This window comes from Scatophagus argus, chromosome 13, assembly GCF_020382885.2.
Source record: "Scatophagus argus isolate fScaArg1 chromosome 13, fScaArg1.pri, whole genome shotgun sequence".
Lineage (NCBI taxonomy): Eukaryota > Metazoa > Chordata > Actinopteri > Scatophagidae > Scatophagus > Scatophagus argus.
In genome coordinates, this window is record NC_058505.1 from 5,800,681 (window position 1) to 5,822,767 (window position 22,087).

General features: G+C 39.7%; 1 protein-coding gene across 2 annotated transcripts in view; it reads right to left on the bottom strand.

Annotated features, from left to right (window-relative positions):
• Positions 1-20,899, bottom strand: part of LOC124069803 (collagen alpha-1(XI) chain-like) — a 77,339-nt gene extending 56,440 nt beyond the window's left edge. The window contains exons 1-6 of one of the 2 annotated variants that reach the window (XM_046409254.1): positions 20,385-20,899; positions 20,150-20,279; positions 13,214-13,378; positions 10,239-10,452; positions 9,209-9,371; positions 732-860 (exon numbers count right to left, since the gene is read on the bottom strand). In XM_046409254.1, coding sequence (XP_046265210.1) covers positions 732-860; positions 9,209-9,371; positions 10,239-10,452; positions 13,214-13,378; positions 20,150-20,264 — 786 coding nt within the window. In that variant the 5' untranslated portion in view covers positions 20,265-20,279; positions 20,385-20,899. Of the gene's footprint in view, positions 1-731; positions 861-9,208; positions 9,372-10,238; positions 10,453-13,213; positions 13,379-20,149 lie in introns of both variants that reach the window. The other variant, XM_046409255.1, reaches the window with a different exon arrangement.
• Positions 20,900-22,087: the final 1,188 nt, after the last annotated feature.

Below are 22,087 nucleotides of genomic sequence, written 5' to 3' on the forward strand. Positions count from 1 at the left end.
TTAGTGAAATACTGAAGGAAAACGTCAGCCGACAAAATGGCTTGAGCTAGCAAAATAACAAAAAATGAAGATGAGAAAGGAAAAACGAGGCCCTGACACAAGCCATTGTATTTCAATTAAGAGATCTGGCTGAAGAGGCTACAAGCAATGTTGTGGAGCCAGGGGCAATAAAATTTACATTTCAGAAGATGAGTTCAAATACAACAATACATTTTGATATGTCAGCTTGTTTCCAAGACTAAAGAAAAGAGACTCAGAGATGACATGGAAAACGAGAAAATATCTTTTAACAATGTTTGCTATAATGTTCTTGAGTCATTACCACACCCAGAAAGTTGACAGTGTGTCATCTCCTCTTTCACATTGATTTACTTAATTTTCATCCTCCCATGCCTCCTAATTTATTCTCTTACTCACTCTTTTTCTTCCTAACTTTGACAACAACCAAGTCTCAAGACCTTCATCCAAACTCCAGTTATCATCCCGTCTAAATCTCAAACTCCAGCTTCCATATTCCCTCCCTCCCTGTTTTCCCTTTCCTTTCCTTGCCACAACTATTCCTCCTTCCCTCCCTCTAATTCAACTATCTCTAATACCCTCCCTACCTTCCCCCCTCCCTTCCAGCACTTTCTTCCTCTGTCCTTCCCTCCCTCCAAAAAACAACTCTGCTCACCCAATCTCTCGCCCCCAAATCCATCTTTCCCTGCACTCTTTCCCCTTCAGATACTGACCTCCTCCTCAGGTTCCTGAGCCTGGGGGGTGTCGTGGTGGTTGGGGGTTTCACAGTCAGGGCTGTAGTGTTCACAGTAGTCATAGGCTGCCCTGGGATCCGCCACTATGAGCAGCTGCTGGATGTCACCCTGGATGAAGAGAAGAAGCAGAATAAGAAGAAGAAGGAGAAGAAGAAAAGCAGCATGTCAGCAGGAGCCAGAACAAATTTCACAGGCTGTAGTGTTCAGATGGGAATTGTTTTTCCCTACTGTAAAGAGTTTAACAGAGAGTCTGCTGAATAATTAACAGTACTACAGGTTTATGTTATGGCCATCAGTTTCATTTATTTCAACTTAGTTTCTAAGAAGTTTTTCCAGTTTGTTTTGGCACATGGTTCCATACACTCGGACAACGAGGAGACTTAGCCACTGTTGCTATTGAGAAGATGGCAATCAGATGCACGAATAAGAGCTGTAACCAACAAAGAAAACTTCATTGTTGCAACTGGGAATAAAACAAGGCACCACAGTTGCTGATTTTATCCAAAAACGACCCAGAATACAAAAACTGATGGATTTACTACTCTGAATATAGTATAAGGTGTCCAGAACATATTTTTACTTTGACTTTTTGATCAAGTATTTTCTGACATAGTTGCTAATCTTTTTTACTGATGATTCACTTGAATTCCAAGCCAATTCAAGCCTTGGAAAATGCTCCGACTGCCAATCCAGCTAACATTGTACGAGCAGAAAATGAACATGACTTTTATCTCCTGAGCCATGACGACCAAAATAACTCCGGAGACAGCTCACATTCATACTTTGTTTCTTTCATGATTACAAATAGAAAGCAAATGTTGATGTATGTTCCAAGTATGCATCTACTCCTCCTTGCTTGATTGCCCCACTGTAGTACCAAAGTGGTGATAATAAAAAGTGACAATAACGCAACAAGGCAGATGTCGTAAAGCACCACAAGCAGTAGTTCCTTTGACTATTAATTACGTACAGTATAAGTGTATGAAATAAAACAAAGCTTTAGGGGAGTCTGTAAGCTTTTAAAAAAGGCCTATTGTGCAGTCCCCTCACTCAGCCATTAGGGATGGCAAGTCCTCTTACACAGCAGATAAATAAGCAAGTCTGTACTTATCTGAGGCCGTCTGTTTTTCATGATCTTTTGGAAAAGGAAATTAGATCTCCGTTCCCAAGCCTACCATCTGCCAAAAGCTCTTTTTCCATGATCGTCTCCTAAAGAATTTCTTAACCAGTAACTGCTATGCCACTGATGAGGAGAATGTTATCTCAACCAGTCTGTCATATGGGCACCTCAACTGTCCCTTTTTCAGTATCCCCCTGGAATAAGTAACAAAGAGGACAAGGTGAAATAAGGCCGCGATCAGGGTGGCCCCCACGAGAGGAAGCTCATACATACAGATTGCATTAAATTACAGAAGGCAACATCTGTACAAGCTTAGACCTCTGGAATACATTAGATATTCACCGCCCCCATGGTCCCATCATATGTGACCAGTAAATCTCAACAGGGTCCTGAACAACCCAAACAACAACCAGAAGATGTGTAGAGTAAGCTTCGGTTTTCCTCCTGTTGTGCTATTAATGCTATAATCAGTCACTCACTTACAGATCCCACAAGAAAACGCATATATAATGGAGTGCATGTACATGAGTAATTTCACAAAATAATCCACGTGGAGTTCCTCACCCTCCAACATTCTCTGTGATGTATCGAGAGGAGAATATTTAATGTTACAGGAACTTGGAGTAAAATGGAGCAAAATTACAGGCTTGTTTCAAAGAGTAACACCCCTAATCTGAACATTTGGACTCTCTTCTGTCGCTACAATCCAGAAGAATCAGAAAAAGAAGAATTGGAATTGTGAAAATGTAAAATAAATTTAAAAGCAAACACAGAACTCAGTTGTTTCAGCCACCTAATAGTATAAAGGTTGTCCAAAAGGTTGTCAGTCAGATCCCAAGACTGCAGAATAAATCTGGGTGGGAAGAGTGAAAACAGCTCTTGAGCCAGGCATTTAATGCCCAGCTGTGGTTGACAGATCAAACTGTGGTTTTACTGGGCAGCGTCCAGGTGTGAATATCTGAAACTGGGCATTTCTGCCTGAGACAGATTTGTGCTTACTGAAGCTACACATATACACACACATTCCCGCTGCAACAAAAACTACAATGACTAACAGAAGGTTTCTGATTAATGAAAGTCATTCAACAACAGCATACTGTATGCCCTTTTTTATAATTTAGCATGAAAGGCTCACAAGTCAAAGCCAGAAACAAAGAGGACAGTTAAAAGCAAAGATATATTGCACTTGGCAGGACCTTTGTCTGCCTCCTCTTCTCTGTGTGCATGGACAGTGAGCCTTATTTTCGTTCATTCAGTCACACTCATTCACTGTACTTTTAAGCTTTGTTCATATGAAAACTTAGAACGAAAATAAGGTGTGTGTATAGCTAGAAAAAAAAAGCAGGAGTCCAAAAATGTCATGCCAATAGACCACACACACTTAACCTACTTATAAAGCCAGTCAGTGATTCAACCACTCCTGTACTCGCTGATCAGCTCCCTCTCACTGTTCTCCTTCCCTTCCTTTACTCTTTTGTGTCTCCTGTGTATGCAAGTCAGTGCTTTTGTTGATGTTATTGTCTGGATTGTCTTGAACATCTCCCTGGCATCTGTTGAGGTTCCTCCTCAGAATTCCAGGAATGATCTGCAGCAATGTCCTGGCTCTGCTCGGAGCTGGCACAGACACAGCGGGAAAAATAATCTGTCTAGGGTGCACTACAGCCATTCCATTAATGGGACTGTGTACAGCATGCATGTTAATACAGTGTGTCTCGACATGTTAACTTTCATCTCACGCTGTAACAACTACCATTTCAAGGAGAAAAAAATCTAAAAGGACATATGGGAATGGATGAGGCCGACTGACCAAAGACAAGACAAGAGACTCCCTTTTACCTAGATTTCCCCCAAAGGCAAACTACTTTAAGTATAAAGCTATTTATTTATATTGGAAATAAATGCATCCCTGGTTTTTACTCAAGCACACGTTTCATATCTGACTTTAAGTTAAGCAATCTAAAACAGCGGACAGACACCACTTGATTCACCCTCTTATGGGCTTAGGGACTTTGGCATCTGCTGTGATGAGTATCCCTCCAAAGGCACAGTCCACACCCACAAGGAACAGAACTCATTTAAGGAAAACAACTGGCAGATGGACAATCGCCTAATAGTGAGCGGTATTACAGGCCCTCAGCAGACCATGAAATCTGTCCTTGGCACTGTGTACTTATTAGGATGTTAAATATTAGCTTCTGCATGCCACTGAAAAGGATAGAAGTGTGGCGAGGGGTTACTGAGCCCAGATTACCTCAGTCGTGAGCAGAAAAGCACACCACTGACCTGAAAAATCAATACACAACTTTGACTAGATGCAGCTAGTTCCTGCTGGCGCCAGGTCAGAGATGACACAAGACACAAGGGTTTTCCCACCCGGCATTTGTTGGATTAATTTGGAGGCATAAACAAAGTTGACTCCACAAAATTGAGAGCATACTTTACTTAAAAACTTTATCAACATTAGAGTGTTCATTTCTGGAGGCATACCAACTCATTCAGGCATTTTATTCCCCAGGCATGAGTGCATTCTGCCCTGAATCAAACCTTGCAGGTAAATCATGTTCTCAGACTGCATTCAGATCTCACCTGTTTTGCTAGGGTTGGCAAAACCTAAAACCATTTCATGCTCCTAACTTGGGCCAAATGATGATTAGTAGATAAAGTGATAAACCAACTGAAAAATAAAATCAACTAGCAACTGTTTTTATAATGAAGTAATTTTTTTCTATCATTTTTCAAGCAAAAATTCACCATTTCAGTTTCTCAAGCGAGGAAAAATTCACTGCTTTTCTCTGTTTTATATCATTTTAAATTGAATATCTTTGGGCCTGTTGATTGGACAAAAAGCATTTGAAGACATCATCATAGACAAAAGATAACCAAACAGTTAACTGAAAAAATAACCCTTCTACAAACCTGCTTATTCATTATACACAAATAGTTTTCACTAATTCTTACAGAACAACATGTAAGTCTGTTATTAGGTGGTTGAAAAATTGTTGTCTGTTGGCAGGTGCAGCACGTCTCTGCCTGCAGGAACAGCTGTGGGATATTAATGCACCTGGAACGCACATTTGGAAAAAGATTCTGCAGTTTGACCCAGTATACACACATCCATACATGCAGAGGCTGGAGGATAAAAGGAAGCCGTGGTCTCAAATCATGTTTGTCTGCTCATTTTTTACTTTACAAACACCAGGATTTTATCTAGGCTTAGTTGTGTGGGCTCTCAACTAGGAATGAAAGAATTGTTCTTATGACTGCAACTTCATTTGAGATTTGAGATGATAGTGCAGGTGCATATTTACATCTTGTTTCCCTGAAATAATGCCCCGATCCTTCCCTGGAACTACTTTCTATCAAAGAAACAGTTTAAACAAAGCCTCATTGTAACCTTCCTGTCACATTGAGAATCCAGAGGCATCATCAGCCAGACGTGGCCGTGCAGACTATAGCTACTCAAATCAACTTTTGCAGATGTATGTGTTTTTAAAATGCTTACTGTGCAAATCTGAATCTCTGGCAGCCACAACTCACTGCTGTATTTCCTTTATTTTATCTACTCCAAGTCTGCACAAACTTGACACATATATCATCTAAAAAGTCTGCTTTTCCAAACTCTGGGAGGGGATCACATCTTGAAAGAACAAATGGAGAGATGGAATTTCAAAACTGTACAAGGACAACAATTAACCAAGAAGCACAGGGGAGGAAAAAATGCATAACACTCTCCAGATTTCTCCCACTGTTTTATCAAACGCAGCCTTTGCGGTCAGGGGAGGGATAGCGTTTCTTTTCAAGCACTGGGGGCATACAAATGTCTTGCACCCTTCAAATATTAAAACATTTAGCCTGCCAGTAGCTCAGAAGACTGTTTGAATCATCTGCTTGCTTTTCTTCACTTCTCTATCTCCCTTTCTTTTTTCCACGCTCTGCTCTTTTCCATCAGCAAATTTTTTTACGAAGCACCTTGGGTCCATTACTTCCTGGCTGTGCTGGTATGGTGAGGGTCACAGAACAAGGGCCTGCGAGGTCCCATACAGATACAATTTGACAAAACTAGACAGTGTACTTTCATGCACCAGAGCTAGACTACATTTGGAAAAGTAAGAGAACAAAGAGACAGATGACCTTCTCAGTCACAGTAACATTTATACAAATATGAATTCATTACCATATTCCTATTACACAACCCTAGCCAAAACATTTTGTGACTGGTACTGGAGGGTGAAAAGTGACTAAGGGAGATGAGAAACAGTCAGACTGCTTCTCTTCCTGCCAATTCAACCATAAACAATGATTCACTTTAAGGCTTCAGCCCATCAGTCTGGTTAGAGACCTCTGCCAAAGACTGCTTGAGGGACAGCATTTTGGAACAACCTACTATGCAGTAATGACAGATGCGTAAACAAACTAATTTTGCCTCTTGATCTTCCTCAAAGACACACATACACACACACACACACATTTTTATGCGTGTATATAACAACGCGCACGACCACGTGCTCAGATGAACTGCACAAGCAACGAATTCCACCATTCCACCCTTCCTTTTAAAGTCTGAAGAAATTATTTGCATAAATTATGAGAGATGATTCACATATCTTGTGGTTTTGATTTAAAAGAACAAAAAGTGTGTGTGTGTGTGGGGGGGGGGGGTTTGGAGACCCGGTCAGTGAGCATATCTTTTAAACAGCTGTGCACTGTGAGCCAAGACTAAGCACACACTGATCATATTTTCCCCTCGCCTTCACTCTTCCCTGTGCTTCCAGCTTTGACACCTGCTTATGCAATTTGCTAATATAGCAATGTGCTCCGAGCTCAAAGCAGTTTTAGTGAGGAGAGCTTACAGCCAACTTTAATAATTAAACAGCCGAAGTTCCAAAGATGTGAAGCTCACATAATAAATGTTTTGCCTCTTGAAATTCTCTTCTAGAAATGATCATGATTAGGTAAGATTATACATCATCAAAACCATTAGGATTCATCATCTAGCATCATCAATAACAGTGTTTTCCATTTATTACGCAGACTCTGTTGGCCTTTTGGGGGACTTCAGTTTTTAGCACTTCTGCATTGGCTTCATTTTTCAGCCCCTGAGGTTGCTGCTTGGTCTGGATTCAGTAACCTGATTGTGGAGATATTTCACATTGTGTTTGTCTACAGTATATACTGCAGCAAACAGTGTTCCGAATGTTTTCATATAGCCTCCAAGATATAATGATTGTGGCATATCTACAACAGCTGTGGACTGCAGGCCAAAGTATAATCCCATAAGCAACAAATTCAAATCCAAACATATGGCTTACATCTATTAACCAACCTGTTTTTATCTATATGTAGATATACAGTAATTAACCAAGATCCTCGTGGCCAGTAAGATTTAACAGATTAGCAGTAAAGTGTGCCTATAAGTCGCCAGTTTGCAATCAACAAATCTAGGGTTATTAAATTGAAAGTGGAAATAATTATAGTTGAAGACATGGCTGAAGTTCTACCTAGCCCACCACAGCAGTGGTACTGTGTGATAGATCACTGTGTGATTAAAACCACCTTGCAACGTGCAAAAGAAAGCCTCAGCCCTTGGAACAAATGGAATCATTTTCTGTTCTCCAGGTATTTCAAAAGAGAACTAAACAAATTACCCTGCAATTCTACACCATTTAGCGTAATATGTGTTCAAACAAAGAGCACTCACAAAAGCAAAATGGCTGGTCATAAATCAGCATTAAAAATAGACAAGGCTTGGTGAAAGTGCTATGCTGCTTTTACCCTCTCCTCTCAACTCTTAAGTACCTTAATTACAATCCTAACTCTAATCACTGTGGCTTTAACATGTTTATTTTCTACTGTTGCTAATAATATAAAATTAATAGGGTGTGCTCCTTGTAACTGCAATAGCAAATGTCAGTTGACCAAAAATATTGCTGTAAATTGTGTTGGCTCACCTTACCACGTCTATATGTGTAACCTCAATAATTAGCTATGTCGTCTGCTTGCTAAAAACAATTGTTTTGCAGGCTTGACCTGGAGGCAAATATTTTGCAGGCTGTTTTACTTAGCAAGCATTCCACATTCACACATCAAAGAGAGGCTATTGTTTGTGGAGTTAGCAACGACTTCACATTTTCCACTCAGCCCACAGCTACCTGTGCAAGCTTTAGCCTCAGTAATCATACACTAAGCTTCGAATTATGATTCTGAGTTCCAAAAGTCAGAGTTATTGAGGGAATAATATGGAATGATCCTGAAAGGACAAGCTGATCAGACTTCAGTTCTTTCCTTTATTGAGTCAAATATTCAAACACAGGAGCCTTTCCACAGACACTGCTCATGGCTCTTACCAAGTACACAAAGCCAATATTGTTATTCTGGCCAATAAAATTTACCATTTACTGTACGCACAAATTAATGAAAACAATTAGATGTCTGCCCTTAAAGCATCTGGACTTAAAGTATTAGATGCTAAAATTGTTCCTTCCCACAATGGTAAATGAGATTCATTGGGAGTAAGATTCACAATATGCTTTCAATTACGTCAAACCAGAATGAATAAATTGCTGGCAACTAGGTAAGCTTTCCAAAATCCCTGAGAACACAATTACTTCAAACTAGTGGTGAAGTGGTGTATTTTTAAGAGACAGTCCTGTGAAGAAATGATGGATGAACCTCTCGAAGCCAAATGAGAATAGAGTTGAGAAGACAGATTTTAGTGTCAGAGGTAAATTATATTGCATCTTTCCAAGAATATCATATGCAAAACCATTAAAGACAAGAACAATAATGTAGTCACTGACATCTCTGTTCTAGCCCAACTTAGAGTAGCATTTCAGAAGTAGTTAAAGATTTATGGGAAACAGTCTTATTCGTTTTACAACACTGTTGCCACTTATATCTGTGCATTAGTTGAAGCTGGAGTCATAAGCCTTTGCTTTGTCTTTGCTCTGTTTGCTTTGTTGGCCTCTGCTGCTGGCCTTTTGTTAAGCTAGACTTAGCAAACACCGAGCTTAGTTCTTCTCAAAGTTTAAAATATGCCTGCCGCCACATTTAAAATTCATTAAATATCACATGTTGTTGCTGTACACAAGCACGAAAGTAAAAGTGACAAGTTGTGGTGGCAATGGCTGGTCAGGCCAGGTCACCTGCTTTCCCTTGCCTCCAGTCTTTAATACAAACTAATTGCCTCCTGGTTCTGTTGCCTACTTGAAGCACAATATGGTATTCAACTTCTCATGTCATTCTTGACATAAACACAAATAAGCACATTTGCCAATATATTCATCATAATGCAGCTAGTTCAATCCAAGTGAATCAAGATTCAACATGGTTGTCTTACCTCAAAGACTTCCTCATCCAGGATTCTGGTGCCAAAGACAGTAATGCCTTCTGTGTTGATGACAGCCTGGTCGCTCCTGCCAAGTGGTCTGGTCACCTTTTTCTTACAGTCCACAATAATGGTGACACTCTTCTTCTCCACACTGATAGCTACACGATGCCATCTGTGCAACAAGGGAACAAAGAAGGAGGTCAGGAACACAACCAGAAATGCGCTTGATGATAGTAAATTGGCCATATTCCATGTTAAAAGTTTACAGTTTTTGGACTGGGCACAGTGAGTTAACTGCTACAGCCCACATCCATATGGCAAAAATCGCCATTAACCTGCAATCTCCTATCACCTCATTAGCTAGCACTGTAAGCATACCGCCAGGGCAGAGAAGATTAAAAAGAAAATAATAATATATATATATATATATATATATATAAAAAATTGTACTGTATATATGTACTGTATATTTACACTGTATTTTTGTATAACAGAAAACCAACCACACACTGAATCATTTCAACACATTAATTGTGTTAGTATTTGTGCAAATGTTTGATGACAACTTGTACCAATGATTTGTGTCAGTGTCATTGGGCATCTACTCAAACTCTACTCCATTCATTACTAGATATCACTACTGTAAATAATCTGGAAAAGAAAAGGCAGTCATCAAAGTGCTGCAAGCAATTTATTTGTCATTACTGTCTGATTCTTTCCATATGGCACAATGACTGAACAAACAAAAGATAATAATAAATCCTCAGAGCTGCGTCAAAGTTTACCAGGGCATAATAGTTGAGTATGTCCTGAGTGCTTGAGAAAATATGTTAAGTAGATTAGTTTTGTTTTGAATAAATAACCTATAAATCTAGATAAAAATGCTTTTGAAACAATAACATAAGCTTCACAACAGCTTTTAAATTCAGCACTGAAAACGGGAAACAGAAAAGCCAAGAACCAGAGTAAACAAACATCTACCACCCACAGCTGACCTCCAATGTCTTCAAGCTCTCTTGAGAAGCAGTCTGTCACTTACTTGCCATCAGCAAGGTTGATGGAACGGAACAAGGGGTACTCCTCCGGATCAGGCTTGCCATGCTGGTCCTCATACAGGAAGACGGGGCCACGGCCCACCTCCACACCAAGCTGCTGGATACCTTGCTTGTTGTACACGGACAGCAGGAAGGACTGGAGGCCTGCCTTTGGCTTGATGGTAAACAGGATGGAGAAATCTTCTGGGAAAACTCCCCCTGAAGGTGGAACAAGGAGCAGGTGTGTGTTAGTGAAGACCAACCGGATATGAAGCAAAAAAGTCTGACTCAATTCACATTGTTGTCATAGGTTTTACAGTACTTCTCTGCTTCTCTTCTGCTTCAGCTTCATGCAATTACACACATGGGAACTTCCCAGTATAACCACAGTATTTTTTAATTAAATTCAATTAACTCTTGTGGGAATGTTGGGTTGAGAGTGTTTTCTTCATTTCTGAGAATGTTCTTCTTTCTTTAAGTTCAAGGAATAGTTTGACATTTTGGTAAAAATGCTTGTTCTTGTTGACAGTTAAATGATATGATTGATATCTCTCTCTTGTACAGTGAATATGAAGCCATTGCCAGCAGCCAGTGAGCTTAGTCCAGTAAATAAGCTTAGTTAGCTTAGTTCAACTAAGCTAACCGCTGGTCAGTTAGCTTAGCTTAGCTCATCTTTTCATCGAACCATCTGAAAAATGTGAACTATGTGAACTATTCCTTTAAGTTAAACATAGCTACACCTTTCCATATACAAATTTCAGGAATTAAGAAGCTATACATCCTTATCTTCATTGGTCTTTGAGAATTATCTGTATTAAATGTAAAGCAGAAATGGATCAGAGACTCCATTTCAACTTATGCCCTTTTTTTTATACATCTATCTTCTGCCATTGCCATACAAGATCAATTGTACTGAAATGACTGAATTGAATAATAGCAAGTTTATTAGCTGTATAACTTTCTATGCTCACATTAAACCCCAGCGTCTAGACATCTGGACCTGGAGAAGTGTTTATTAAAGAAGCTGAAAGAGACCTTGGCATCTCCTGAAAGAACTCAACAGTTGTGATGTAGCCATATTGATTTTACAAGGGCTGTAAATACTCAAACATATGTCATATTTTAAAAACCATAACAGCTCGGTTCAGTGACAAAATAACTTATCCTGATCAAATAAAAGTCCAATTATTCTGACTGAGGACATTATGACACTTAACTTCCATGACACCTTCAAAGTCTCACCTCTCAAGCTTCATTATATTCTTCAAATTTCCGTTCCTGAAAGTAAGTAAGGTGTGCTGGTAGTTTAAGCCAAAAATCACAGAAATTTAATTCTACTACCTCACACTACAGTTTTTTTCTTTTCTTTTATTCTTTGAAACCAAGCCAAATTTTAAAAACTCAGCACTCACTACACACAGTGGGACAGTTTATTTAACAGCATCCAGTTCCTAATAAATTTCTATACACTTTCTTTCCAAGTTGTTTTGAGTAAGCACCTGGGAGCTGTTTCTACACTTTGGCCCATAATAAAGAATTAACAGGCCTCATATGAATATGATTTTTTGTAATGTATTGTATTTGTGCTTCAATACATCATGCTTCATATTTCAGCTGAAATATTAAAGAAAGCGAATATACATCTGTAAAAAGCTCAACAGGAAAGACATAAGCTTGTCCTATGCAGTTCGTTATTAAATCTAAGAATTAGCTCATAAATGGCCATTTGTGTAGGAAAGTTGCAAACCAAATGGTTATACAGCAAATAGGCTTTTGTGTTTCTCTAAATGGACTGCGTCCAAATAAAATAAATACAGCTTTATTTCTCAAAAACACCCGGGCAGCAGAGTTTGAGGCAATGCACATTCAGTAAGAAAACCCTGCTTATGAGCCAAATACAGCATACTGAAGTCTGCCAGCAATCAAACTCAAGGACTGAAAGATACTTTATTGACAAGATCAGTCCACAAAACATCAAAAGAAATATTCCTCTTACTGATTTGCTGCAATAAATTGTGGATTTGTCAAAAATATCAAAAATCTGTTGTTGCTCTTCTTACTTGAGTCACATGTTTACTTGATATTTCATACACCATGTGCTGAGTGACTCTCATTCCCTACGGGCTCTTGTGGCCTGCTGAAACTCCAGCGCATTCGTGGGCATCTTCTTGAAATCAATTGCTGAAAGTCTGGACTGCATTGTAGAAGACAGGTGTTTGTAGTGAAGTGTATCATTACCGGCACTCACTCATCATTTTTTGCTATTTTATTGTGAAATTGAAATACCTTAAAGATGTTTCTATTTTGTCCTTAAGTAATTCAAGATGGAAATCAAAAACATCAGTTCAGATCAGCTTCAGATGTACTTTGTTTTTATTTATTTATTTTTTGTGGCAGCCAGATTAGCCAATGATAGGCTAAAGTAAAATGATGAACATAAACATGGTACCTGCTTAACATCAGCAAGTATAAATTCTCATTAGTATTTTTGCTTAAAGTGCCACTGTACAGCCTTGCAAAGCTGACAGAACGTCTTTAGACTTTTCTGCTCATTTCACAACAAGAATGTCTGAGTAATTATGTGTCAAAGCCGCTTTTGTGAGGTTTTTTGCAAAAAGATACCCAAATATAGAGACAATCTCCATCTCTGAGAGCCTTTAATTTGATGAAATATGTCCAAATTATTCAGATAAAATGTCATATATAAGTGTTTGTTCCAACTTTCAGAAGCAATTAAGTCTACTCAGCAGCAGTGGGCAAGTGATGAAAGACTTCAGACCGCTTTCACATCTTTATCCTCACATCTAATGCATGTCAGATGAAGTAAATTAAATACGAAATTCTGTGTACTTACATCTAAACTAGTTAATTTTTGCATGTGATCAACATTCTGCTGTCTGGAGCAACTGATTGACAAAGTTTCCTGGTTCAACATCTGCGTAAAAGTTGCTTATTCTTGAGAGGTAAGGACTGAGGTTACCTGGGAAGAGCTGTTTGGTTGGAGCACTGATCTGGGCCTTTTTCCCTACTCGGTAAGCAATGTCAGGTTTGGATCCTCTCCTGAGTGTGCAGAAGCCCGTTGTTTTCCGTACTCCTTCTGGAGAGCTCTGGAAGTCTAGAACCTTCAGTACATCTACTGGATCAGCTGTGAACAAACAAAGAATCGATTCCATTTGCCAGTGATACTTGGGCAGCAAAATTCATGCAGATAAGTGAATCATTTGAACGTTGCCTTTGTCTAAAACTCATAAGTGCTGAGTCAGTGTCTCCCATGTGTAGAAACTATTTGGGTGGTGCACTCAAATGGCTTTGTTCCTACATGGAAATATGTCTTTTAAGGGTTTTGTTTTTGTTTTTGTATGTTTATTTTAGTGTCAAAGGTATATGTGAAAAGGCAGCTCAAAGTGTAAGTTGTTTGAAAAGTGTTATACGATGTAATGCTGCATTTATGTGCAGTTGTAGAGATTAGAAAACACGATTTTCCTAATTATAAATCAGATTGTAAATGTGATGTTGTTTCACACTCAGCTCTTTTATGTCAAAGCACATTCTCAGTTATCTGAAAACACGAGGTGAGTGCATCATGCACGCAACAAACAAATATTAAATTGACTGCTAAAGGTTTAATAAATTTGCTGCTTCACTATAAGTTACACCAATTAAATTTTAAAGACATTAATGAAAATAATGAATGCATAACACATTCAAATATACATGTAACAACTAGGATGCATGCTTGTGCTCTTCATTGAAATGTATTGTTTGTGTACATGTTGCAAAAAAATGCATGTAATTATACAGATTACAGTGTTATATAGTGTCAACTAATTTCAACAGTTAACAGAAAATCTAATAGGACCTGGCATTTTGATGATAAGTCAATATTATGCCCCTTGCTTGTGCAGGCACTGCTGGCCAAATCTCTCAGTTTGTTCGTTTATGAGCTACCTTTGCAGAGGAGCAGTAAAAATCTTAGGAACCATTCAGCAGACATAATTGGCCCCTTCCTCGCTTCTACTGTTAACCCCTCAGCCAAAAGCCACAGCATCTTTGGGACAATAAAACTCATTGCTGTTGATCACTGGGTCTTTGGAATAAGGAGAGCACAGGAGGGGGCAGCTTTACAAGCTTCTTAACACTACTAGACTCTTTTCTATCAATGGACCTGGAACTCAGGGGTGAAACTACTGTGCAGTGCAGCCATAAACACTCTTTCTCTTTTTTTCTCACCCTTGCAATTGTCTAACTACCTTTATTTCTCTTTTGCTCTTTACTCTCATTGTCTTTCTCTGTAACTGTTTTTTCTCTCTTAAACCTCTCACTCTCCATTTTCCTAAGGCACATTGTCAGTTACAGAATGACTATGGGGAAGCCTAATGGGATATAGTTTAGGGATAGTGCATAAACATGAGTATTGACATACAACTCAGCGTCAATCATGATTCAATGCATGTCTGCCTGAAGCTGCATTTTCTCAAAAATATGCAGTAAGAGGAGGCTATTAATTCAAAGTGATAATGGGCACTTTAATGAATAAAATAAAAACACATGGCTTCAGGCTTATATTCTGTGATTCAAGGTGGCATACACATTGCAGTAAGCTAGTATTAGTGGATATATTGTTCTGGCCAAGTCATCAGTCTTGTTCTAGTGTTTATAGGCAGATTCCATGTATTTTAAACCCAAAGGTTACAAAGTCTGTACAAAGTCTAACTTTTGCCGAACACCTACAACAAGCTTGTGGAGGCTTTCCACACATCTCCAGCCTGGTCACACAGAAGATCTACACAGTCAGCACAGTTTCAAGGTGTACACTCAAGATTATTGTCACCATTTCAGTATCTGACGAAATGCAATTTATGGTCTTTCTGTTGCTTCTGTCCCTGAGTTACGGTGTTGACTAATGGCCTTAGACCTTTTGGATATAACATGTCACAAAGCTTTTGGCACAAGCTCCTCATCTGTCATGCTGCTAACTACACTGATCAGCCTCTATTGACAGGTGAAATGAGTAACATTAACCATCGGTTTACAATGCAGTGTTCTGCAGGTTCTGGCAATCATGTGGATGTTCTTAGACACAAACCACCCACTTTAACATTGCAGATCAAATACCCCCACCCTCACTGCAAATGCTTTTCCTGTCAGCAGGACCCACCCCAAACCAAACCAACCTGAGCAAGAAACTGAGAAACTGGAAGATGAACCACAATAAGCTGAATCCACCCTCCCACTAAGGGGTGGGACCTTCCATCTGGAAGCCCCACCCTCAATGCACAGGACCCAAAGGATCCAACATTCTGATGCCAGTGACCACAAAATACTCCCAGAGGTCCTGTGTCACTTCCCCTGACAGGTCAGAGGTATTTTGGCAGCACAAGGGGGACCTACAAAATATTAAGCAGATGGGTTTAATGTTGTGGCTGATCGGTGTATAACTCACACTGCTTTGCCTACAAGAAAGAGACACTTGAAGTCAAATCAGTATAGCCATCTAGTTGGCTACATGTCTCTGTTGTTTATTCACATAGCGTGAACCTTCTAGGACATTAAATCTCAGTGATTCATCTGAAGCATATATACAAAATTGATGACAATCTAAAACTGTGAGATTACCTGCAGAGTATCTATGTAAAGTCTGCCAATATTAGCCGCTGGTCACATCAGTTCAAATAAGGCCAATGCAGCAGAACCCCTGAGTTAGTAACTCAAGCAAGGTGATGTTGTGTTTATGTTATCTTGTATGTTTTCTTTTGAAAGTTATATAAACTCCCCCTTAATCAGTCAAACAATTTACTGTACACCATTTCTTTATTAAAGTTGTTTTTTTTAATTGCAATGACTTTCATCGCATGCAATAACAAGAAGGTAATTTTTAAGCTATAAAGGTCCAATGCAGACAGTAAAGGGAATAAGAGTTCTCTGCTCCAAAATAAACTCATTGCAACCCATGTACTGCTTGTTTAACTGTTACCAAAACCACAGCAGCAAAAACCACCACAGCCATGTCCAGACATCGCATCACTCATTTGTCTTTTCAGTGAGTCAAGAGGCAGGATGTGTCCTCTTCAAAGACTATGATAAACACTGTCTCAATGGTCAGCTGGGAAGCCTAAAGCCTTTAAGGAATGGCAGATAACAGACTTAATGTGAAATCTCCCTTCCCTGCAGAAAAAAAATTGAGATCCATGTGTTTGATACCAGCTTGAAAACATTGTGGGAAAATTATTTGAAGAGATCAGACAGACGGCTTTCTTGAAATTCACATTGCAGGAAATCTCCCCATCTGCCTCATAATACCCCATAAAACTGTGTGAACCAGGAAGGGAGTCTGGTCAAGAGATATATATGAAACTAAATAGCATATCCTGGTGGTAACTGGTGAGAATAATATTTTAAGGAATACAGTGTAAAGGAATAGAGTTTTCGGAATGGAAGTACCAAATGTTCTCTCTTTTCATGGAAAATGTACACAATAAGGAGTGTTAGTCTGTACTTTGACAATATTTTTCTGTAGTGGCTCTTTGCTAAACATTTCAGCATCAATATAAATTGAAAGCTGAGAGAATATTATGATAAAAAGATATGTCTGTTTACATTCTTTTTGTGAGTCATGTGGCACATGAAGCCAGGAAACGCTGATTGTGCAGTTCCTGTTCACTTTTAGTGACCAGGAGGGGGTCTGATGGGTGGAGTTACGAGTCCACATGCTGAACCCATTATAGCACTGGCACCACTCCCTATACCCTCCTAACTAAAACATACATGAGACTAAACTGAGAAGGCCCCATCCCTGTAGCTACTTCTCCTGTGACCAGGATCAAACCCGCTTGATTTGAGCACATGCTTGAGGATCGTGTCTCCAGTTTTAGCTCATTTGAAGTTGTGCAGCTCTGCTCACTGGAGTCATTTTATGCTGACAGGGGTCCAGATCACCTGAAGCCGCGGTGCATACATTTAAAATTCTTAAAAGTATAAACACGAAGCAGGCTGCACTGTTGGGAAACAAAAGCAGAATTTATTTTATTTTAATTTCTTTTAAATATAGTGCCACAGCAACCTACCAACTGAGAGAGATGGAGAAAAAATGTTTTATGACTGACACTGCAAAAAGACCAATTTAATAGACAGGGTTTTTTTGTCCTTAAAACTACCAGACTGGCTTCTAAAATACAAATGTGAGGTGCCAAATGCCAAGTCTTAAACCTCACACCAAATGCCTCATAAAAAAGAAAATAGTCTGTGTCTCTTCTGAAAATTGTCCCAAATACAGAGCTACTGGTTTTTGAAAAAAAGAAAAGAAAGAATGCTTGGACTAAAGGCCTCTTTGTGAGTTTCAGAATGCCTTTCTGCATTACTGCATACCTCTAGGCCTCATATATTCCAGATGTGCTGAATTGGCCAGGAACCCCCCCCCCCCCCAAACACACACACACACACACACACACTCACACTCCTGATTTTTCAGCCCTTCTCTTTCCACAACCATTGCTTCACATTCACAGAAGCCTGAAAAACAGGCATTATCCCAAAACCATTAAAGACCCCAAATGAATAGGCACAACCTCTTAAAAGCGTTTCAGCACTGTAGAAGTCTGGTGTGGCATGCTATACCCTCATCACATCTTGAAAAAAAAAGGGACTCAAGTCCTTTTAAAAAGGAATAAACCATATTTTAATGATAAGGATGAAAACCACAAGAGAGAGAAGACAGCTTTCTTGTGCCAAAGGTACCAGACCAGCCACAGTCTTGTCTGAGGGCTAATTTGTCAGTCTCTCTCATTTTTAATGACACATCTTCCTGACTGCTGTCTGGGACTTGTGATATACTATCTGCCATGTTAACAAGCTTCTAACATGACAAAGGACTGAAATTTCCTCCGAGGCCGTGAAGCATGCAGTGACACGAAAAACGTGTTAAAATCATTAAAGCAATTTCAGCAGCAGACCCTCACACATTTAAATACCATTTTCAGCTAGACAGGAAAAGCACTCCCCGTCTCATAACTCATCTGAGCTATACAGCTTGATGTTTATGTTTAAGTTTAGGCTTTTGATTGACTTCTGAGTCTGTCACATTCTGACTTATTATCTCTGTGGACCCTGTGGTCGTGCAACAGCATCTTGTCTGTGTCACTGCCATCTAGGGTTGGCAGCACAGGCAGCAATTAAAGTACATTGGAAAGCCTCGAAATGTTTGCTAGCACATCATGCAATTATGGTTAGTTTAAATATCAGTCAGAGTGAAGAAAGATGGGCAAATCATGCCACTGTGGTATTTGCATTCATAATCTTTTCATTTTTCGAGAGGTCTCTTTGATTTGCCCTCTGGTGAGTGATTTCTTTACATATCATTAGACTGAACATTAAAATAATGGATAACGATGGTTCAGCTCTGGGTGGGACTTATGACAGGAAATGTCCAGACAGGATTTACAGGATTTTTATTTACTGCAAGTACTATGGGTCTGATATAATAAGGCAGTCATTTAAAATGTTGTATATTAAGTGATGTTTGATGTCAAAATCACAGTTATTAAAAAGCGACATGCAACAAACAAACAAACAATCTGGCACACACAGATTTATCTTCTATGGCTTCACAAACAAAGGAAATATAAAGAAGCAGTTAATGTGACCCACATATGTGTTTTCAAAGGAAAGAAAATACTTTTTTTTCCCCCATTTTTTCCATCGACGCCCCTTCTTGGATCCCTTCTTGGATTATCCAGGCTCCCTAATGTGGAAAGATGGTGATCCTTCAAGCCAGAATATGAATTTCAGTCCCAGAATTCCACGATGTTGTGCCCAGTATATCATATAAACTCTCAGAATATTAATAAGAAAATCTGGTATTTAGTCAAGTTTTAAGTCAAAATGTCCTCACTGTGTTACAATAAACTCTATTGACAGCCATCACATTGTGTAAGGCACATGACAGTTTATTAGTCAAAATAACAAACACATTTTATGCCTTTTGTGAATCTGATTTAGTTGTACGGCTCTTCTCTCAGCGATCTTTTGGGAAAATGTAACGTACTATAGGTGGGCTACGAGTTATATTAACAGACGTCGTGCGTAAAAGTTATGCGTAAAAAGAGTTTCCAATAGTACCGTGAAGATGGTACGCGAATACACAAAGAACGTTTCTCTGCCAGAAAATTAGCTCCAAAAATTTCACAGCGTGTTTGAAATTACAGCAATATATTTACCGCCAAGAACAGCTGTCATTGCGCACTTTTTACGCCTTCCATCGGAGTATTTGTATCAGGAAGAAATCAACGCTGTCAGTCTCCCCTCACTGATCACACCTGGGTGGCAGATTTTCCCTTCATAGATACTCAGGGGTAACCAAGAGAGAGTCGAATCTCAGTCGGTTTGTGCCAAGAATAAACCTTAAATCGCAACCAATTCAACACGAAATTGGAAACGTTATAACTATGTAAGTATAGTTTAACACAGTGAGGTAGGTTTCAGGTTTAAGGAAACAACTTCAAAGTCACAAGTCAAAAGCTAGAGACGCCGCTGTGACTCAGGAAAGCACTTTAAAAGTTACTGGAAACATGGAAACAGGTGCATGTGATACGAGCTTAATTTGGTGTGACTCGACAATAATAATAAAAAAATTACGTTCAGTCGTCATCATGAAATAAATCACCTGTAATATAAAAAAGTCACACACAAAAGGATCGGTTGAATAAGGTAGATCGCTCTTCTGACTAGTTAAAAATGTCTGCAAACTCTTTATTGTAACTTTGATTGCCAACAATGAAAAGTGATGGCCGGTCACTGGCTACCGCCTAAGCCTTCCATCACCTATGGGCTGGTCGCCAGCCCGTCGGACACTCTCAAGCTGTTCGGGATGCTCGGGAGTTGGCACAGTGACTGAGGCGCCCGTTGGGATGCAGCTTCTTACCTGCTCTGACACTGGCAGCTTGTAGGATTAAAATCAGTGTGATCGCAGCGGTTAGCGTTGAGTCCCATAGCCACCTTTTCGTTTTCCACCTGGTGGTCCACTTTTGCATCTCCATGGTGAGCGCCCGCAACTGTACAGAGAACGGGCGACTTTTAATAGAATTCGGTCCCTTCCACAATCCACAAAAAGGTGCTTAAACTACAACGCCATGTGTGAAAGTATAAGGATGCCTCACACAGCCAGACTGGGCCCTTCAGATCCGCTCCCCCTTCAGCCCAGCTCTCAGACTGATGGTAAAGGGCTCACATGAAAAAAACTCGCAAGCCACTCTCTTCCCTGAGAGTTGCGCACCGTCAGGAGGCTGGCCAAACGCGTAACACTGACCCTGAACTGACTGTAGGATACTGACACTGGAAAATCTTCCGTTCATCAAATCACCAGTCAGGAAAGTTTTCTCGGGACCCGCCCCCTGTGCTTTGAAAGAGGTCTGCCTGCGCAGCATCAACCACAGCATCACTACACCCAGTGCAACCACGTTGCAGGACTCAGTGCAGTATCCCTGACGGATGCTAATCCAGCTATCCTAGAGTCCCTCCGAAATAGGTTTCCTTTAATTAAGTTAAGGAAAATTGCAAATCAGAATGAATTTAATGTGCAAAATTGCACAATAAAGAAATAAGCTCCTATATAGGGCTCAGAGCAGCAGGAGAGGCACTAAACTAAATGCAACACCCAAAATGTAAATTAAGTGGTGGGGTGGAGCTGTTATTTCAGACATTTCCTGAAAGCCTAAGAATGTGAAAAGAGCATGAATAGCATTTGCATAGGCCAATGGCTAATATAAAAGCCTCAGTGGCCAAAATTAAATGTTTTCCAGACTATAGGAGTTTCCTCAACGAGCCCTTAGACTTTGTTTAGACATCAGGGCTCCTGAGGCCTGAAAATAATTAATGGTTAAAGATGACTGGAGCAAAGAATGGAAGCACAGGTGGTAGCTATATAGAGTCCTCCCCTTGATTTGATGTTCCTTGTGTATCGATGAAAGACGGCTTTCACATTGCGATGGCAGCCATTCTCACACAAACCCAAACCACATTTCGGAAAATTTGTCAGTGTTTACGTGTTTTATCACAAGGCAGAAATTAGAACCACTGGCTTAGCCGATATTTAGTTTGTTGAGGATAAGATTCAGTAAAGCACTGTGCACATGTAGCTAATTAAAAATAATAGTTTAGGATAATGTACAATAGGGATTTTGACTGAAAAATACAAATCAATGGCTGCATGCCAGGACTTCTTTTCAAAATAAGGTCAAATGCTGTCGAGTGTCTAAGTGTGGCTTTGATTAGTTGTTTTAGAGTCTGGGGTGTGCCGAACTAGTGGTCTGATTTATTGGGGCCATACAATTTTTAAACATTTATTTAACCAGGGCAATTTGCTGAGCATTTTTCTATTTAAATCATCTGGTTGCAACTCTGTAAAACCACAGTTTTCCACTCCTGGCCACAAAGCAACTCTAGATCTGAGAAGATGTCCAGCTCAGGGGCACTTTGATGGCAATGGGAAACATGCTGTATCACTGGCTTGAAAATCGAATGCCTTGAGCTGATTGCTAATGTGGGCATTCTGACATCACAATGACAGTGCTGACATGCTGAGCACATACAGAGCTGAGTGTCATTAGCTTTGCAGGTATTTAGTCAAACGTTTTACCCATTGAACAAATGCACATTTGACCTGATGATAGTGCTGGAGAAAAAGCGATAATTACACTTAAAAGTTGTGGCCTAGAGGTTGTGACCGGAGGGTCGCCAGTTTGATTCCCCTTTGAGCAAGGCACCTCATCCCCCAACTGCTCCCCGGGCACCTGACATGGCAGCCCACTGCTCCTGTGTGTTTCATTGCATGTTATATGTGTGTTAAATCAGTGATTAAATC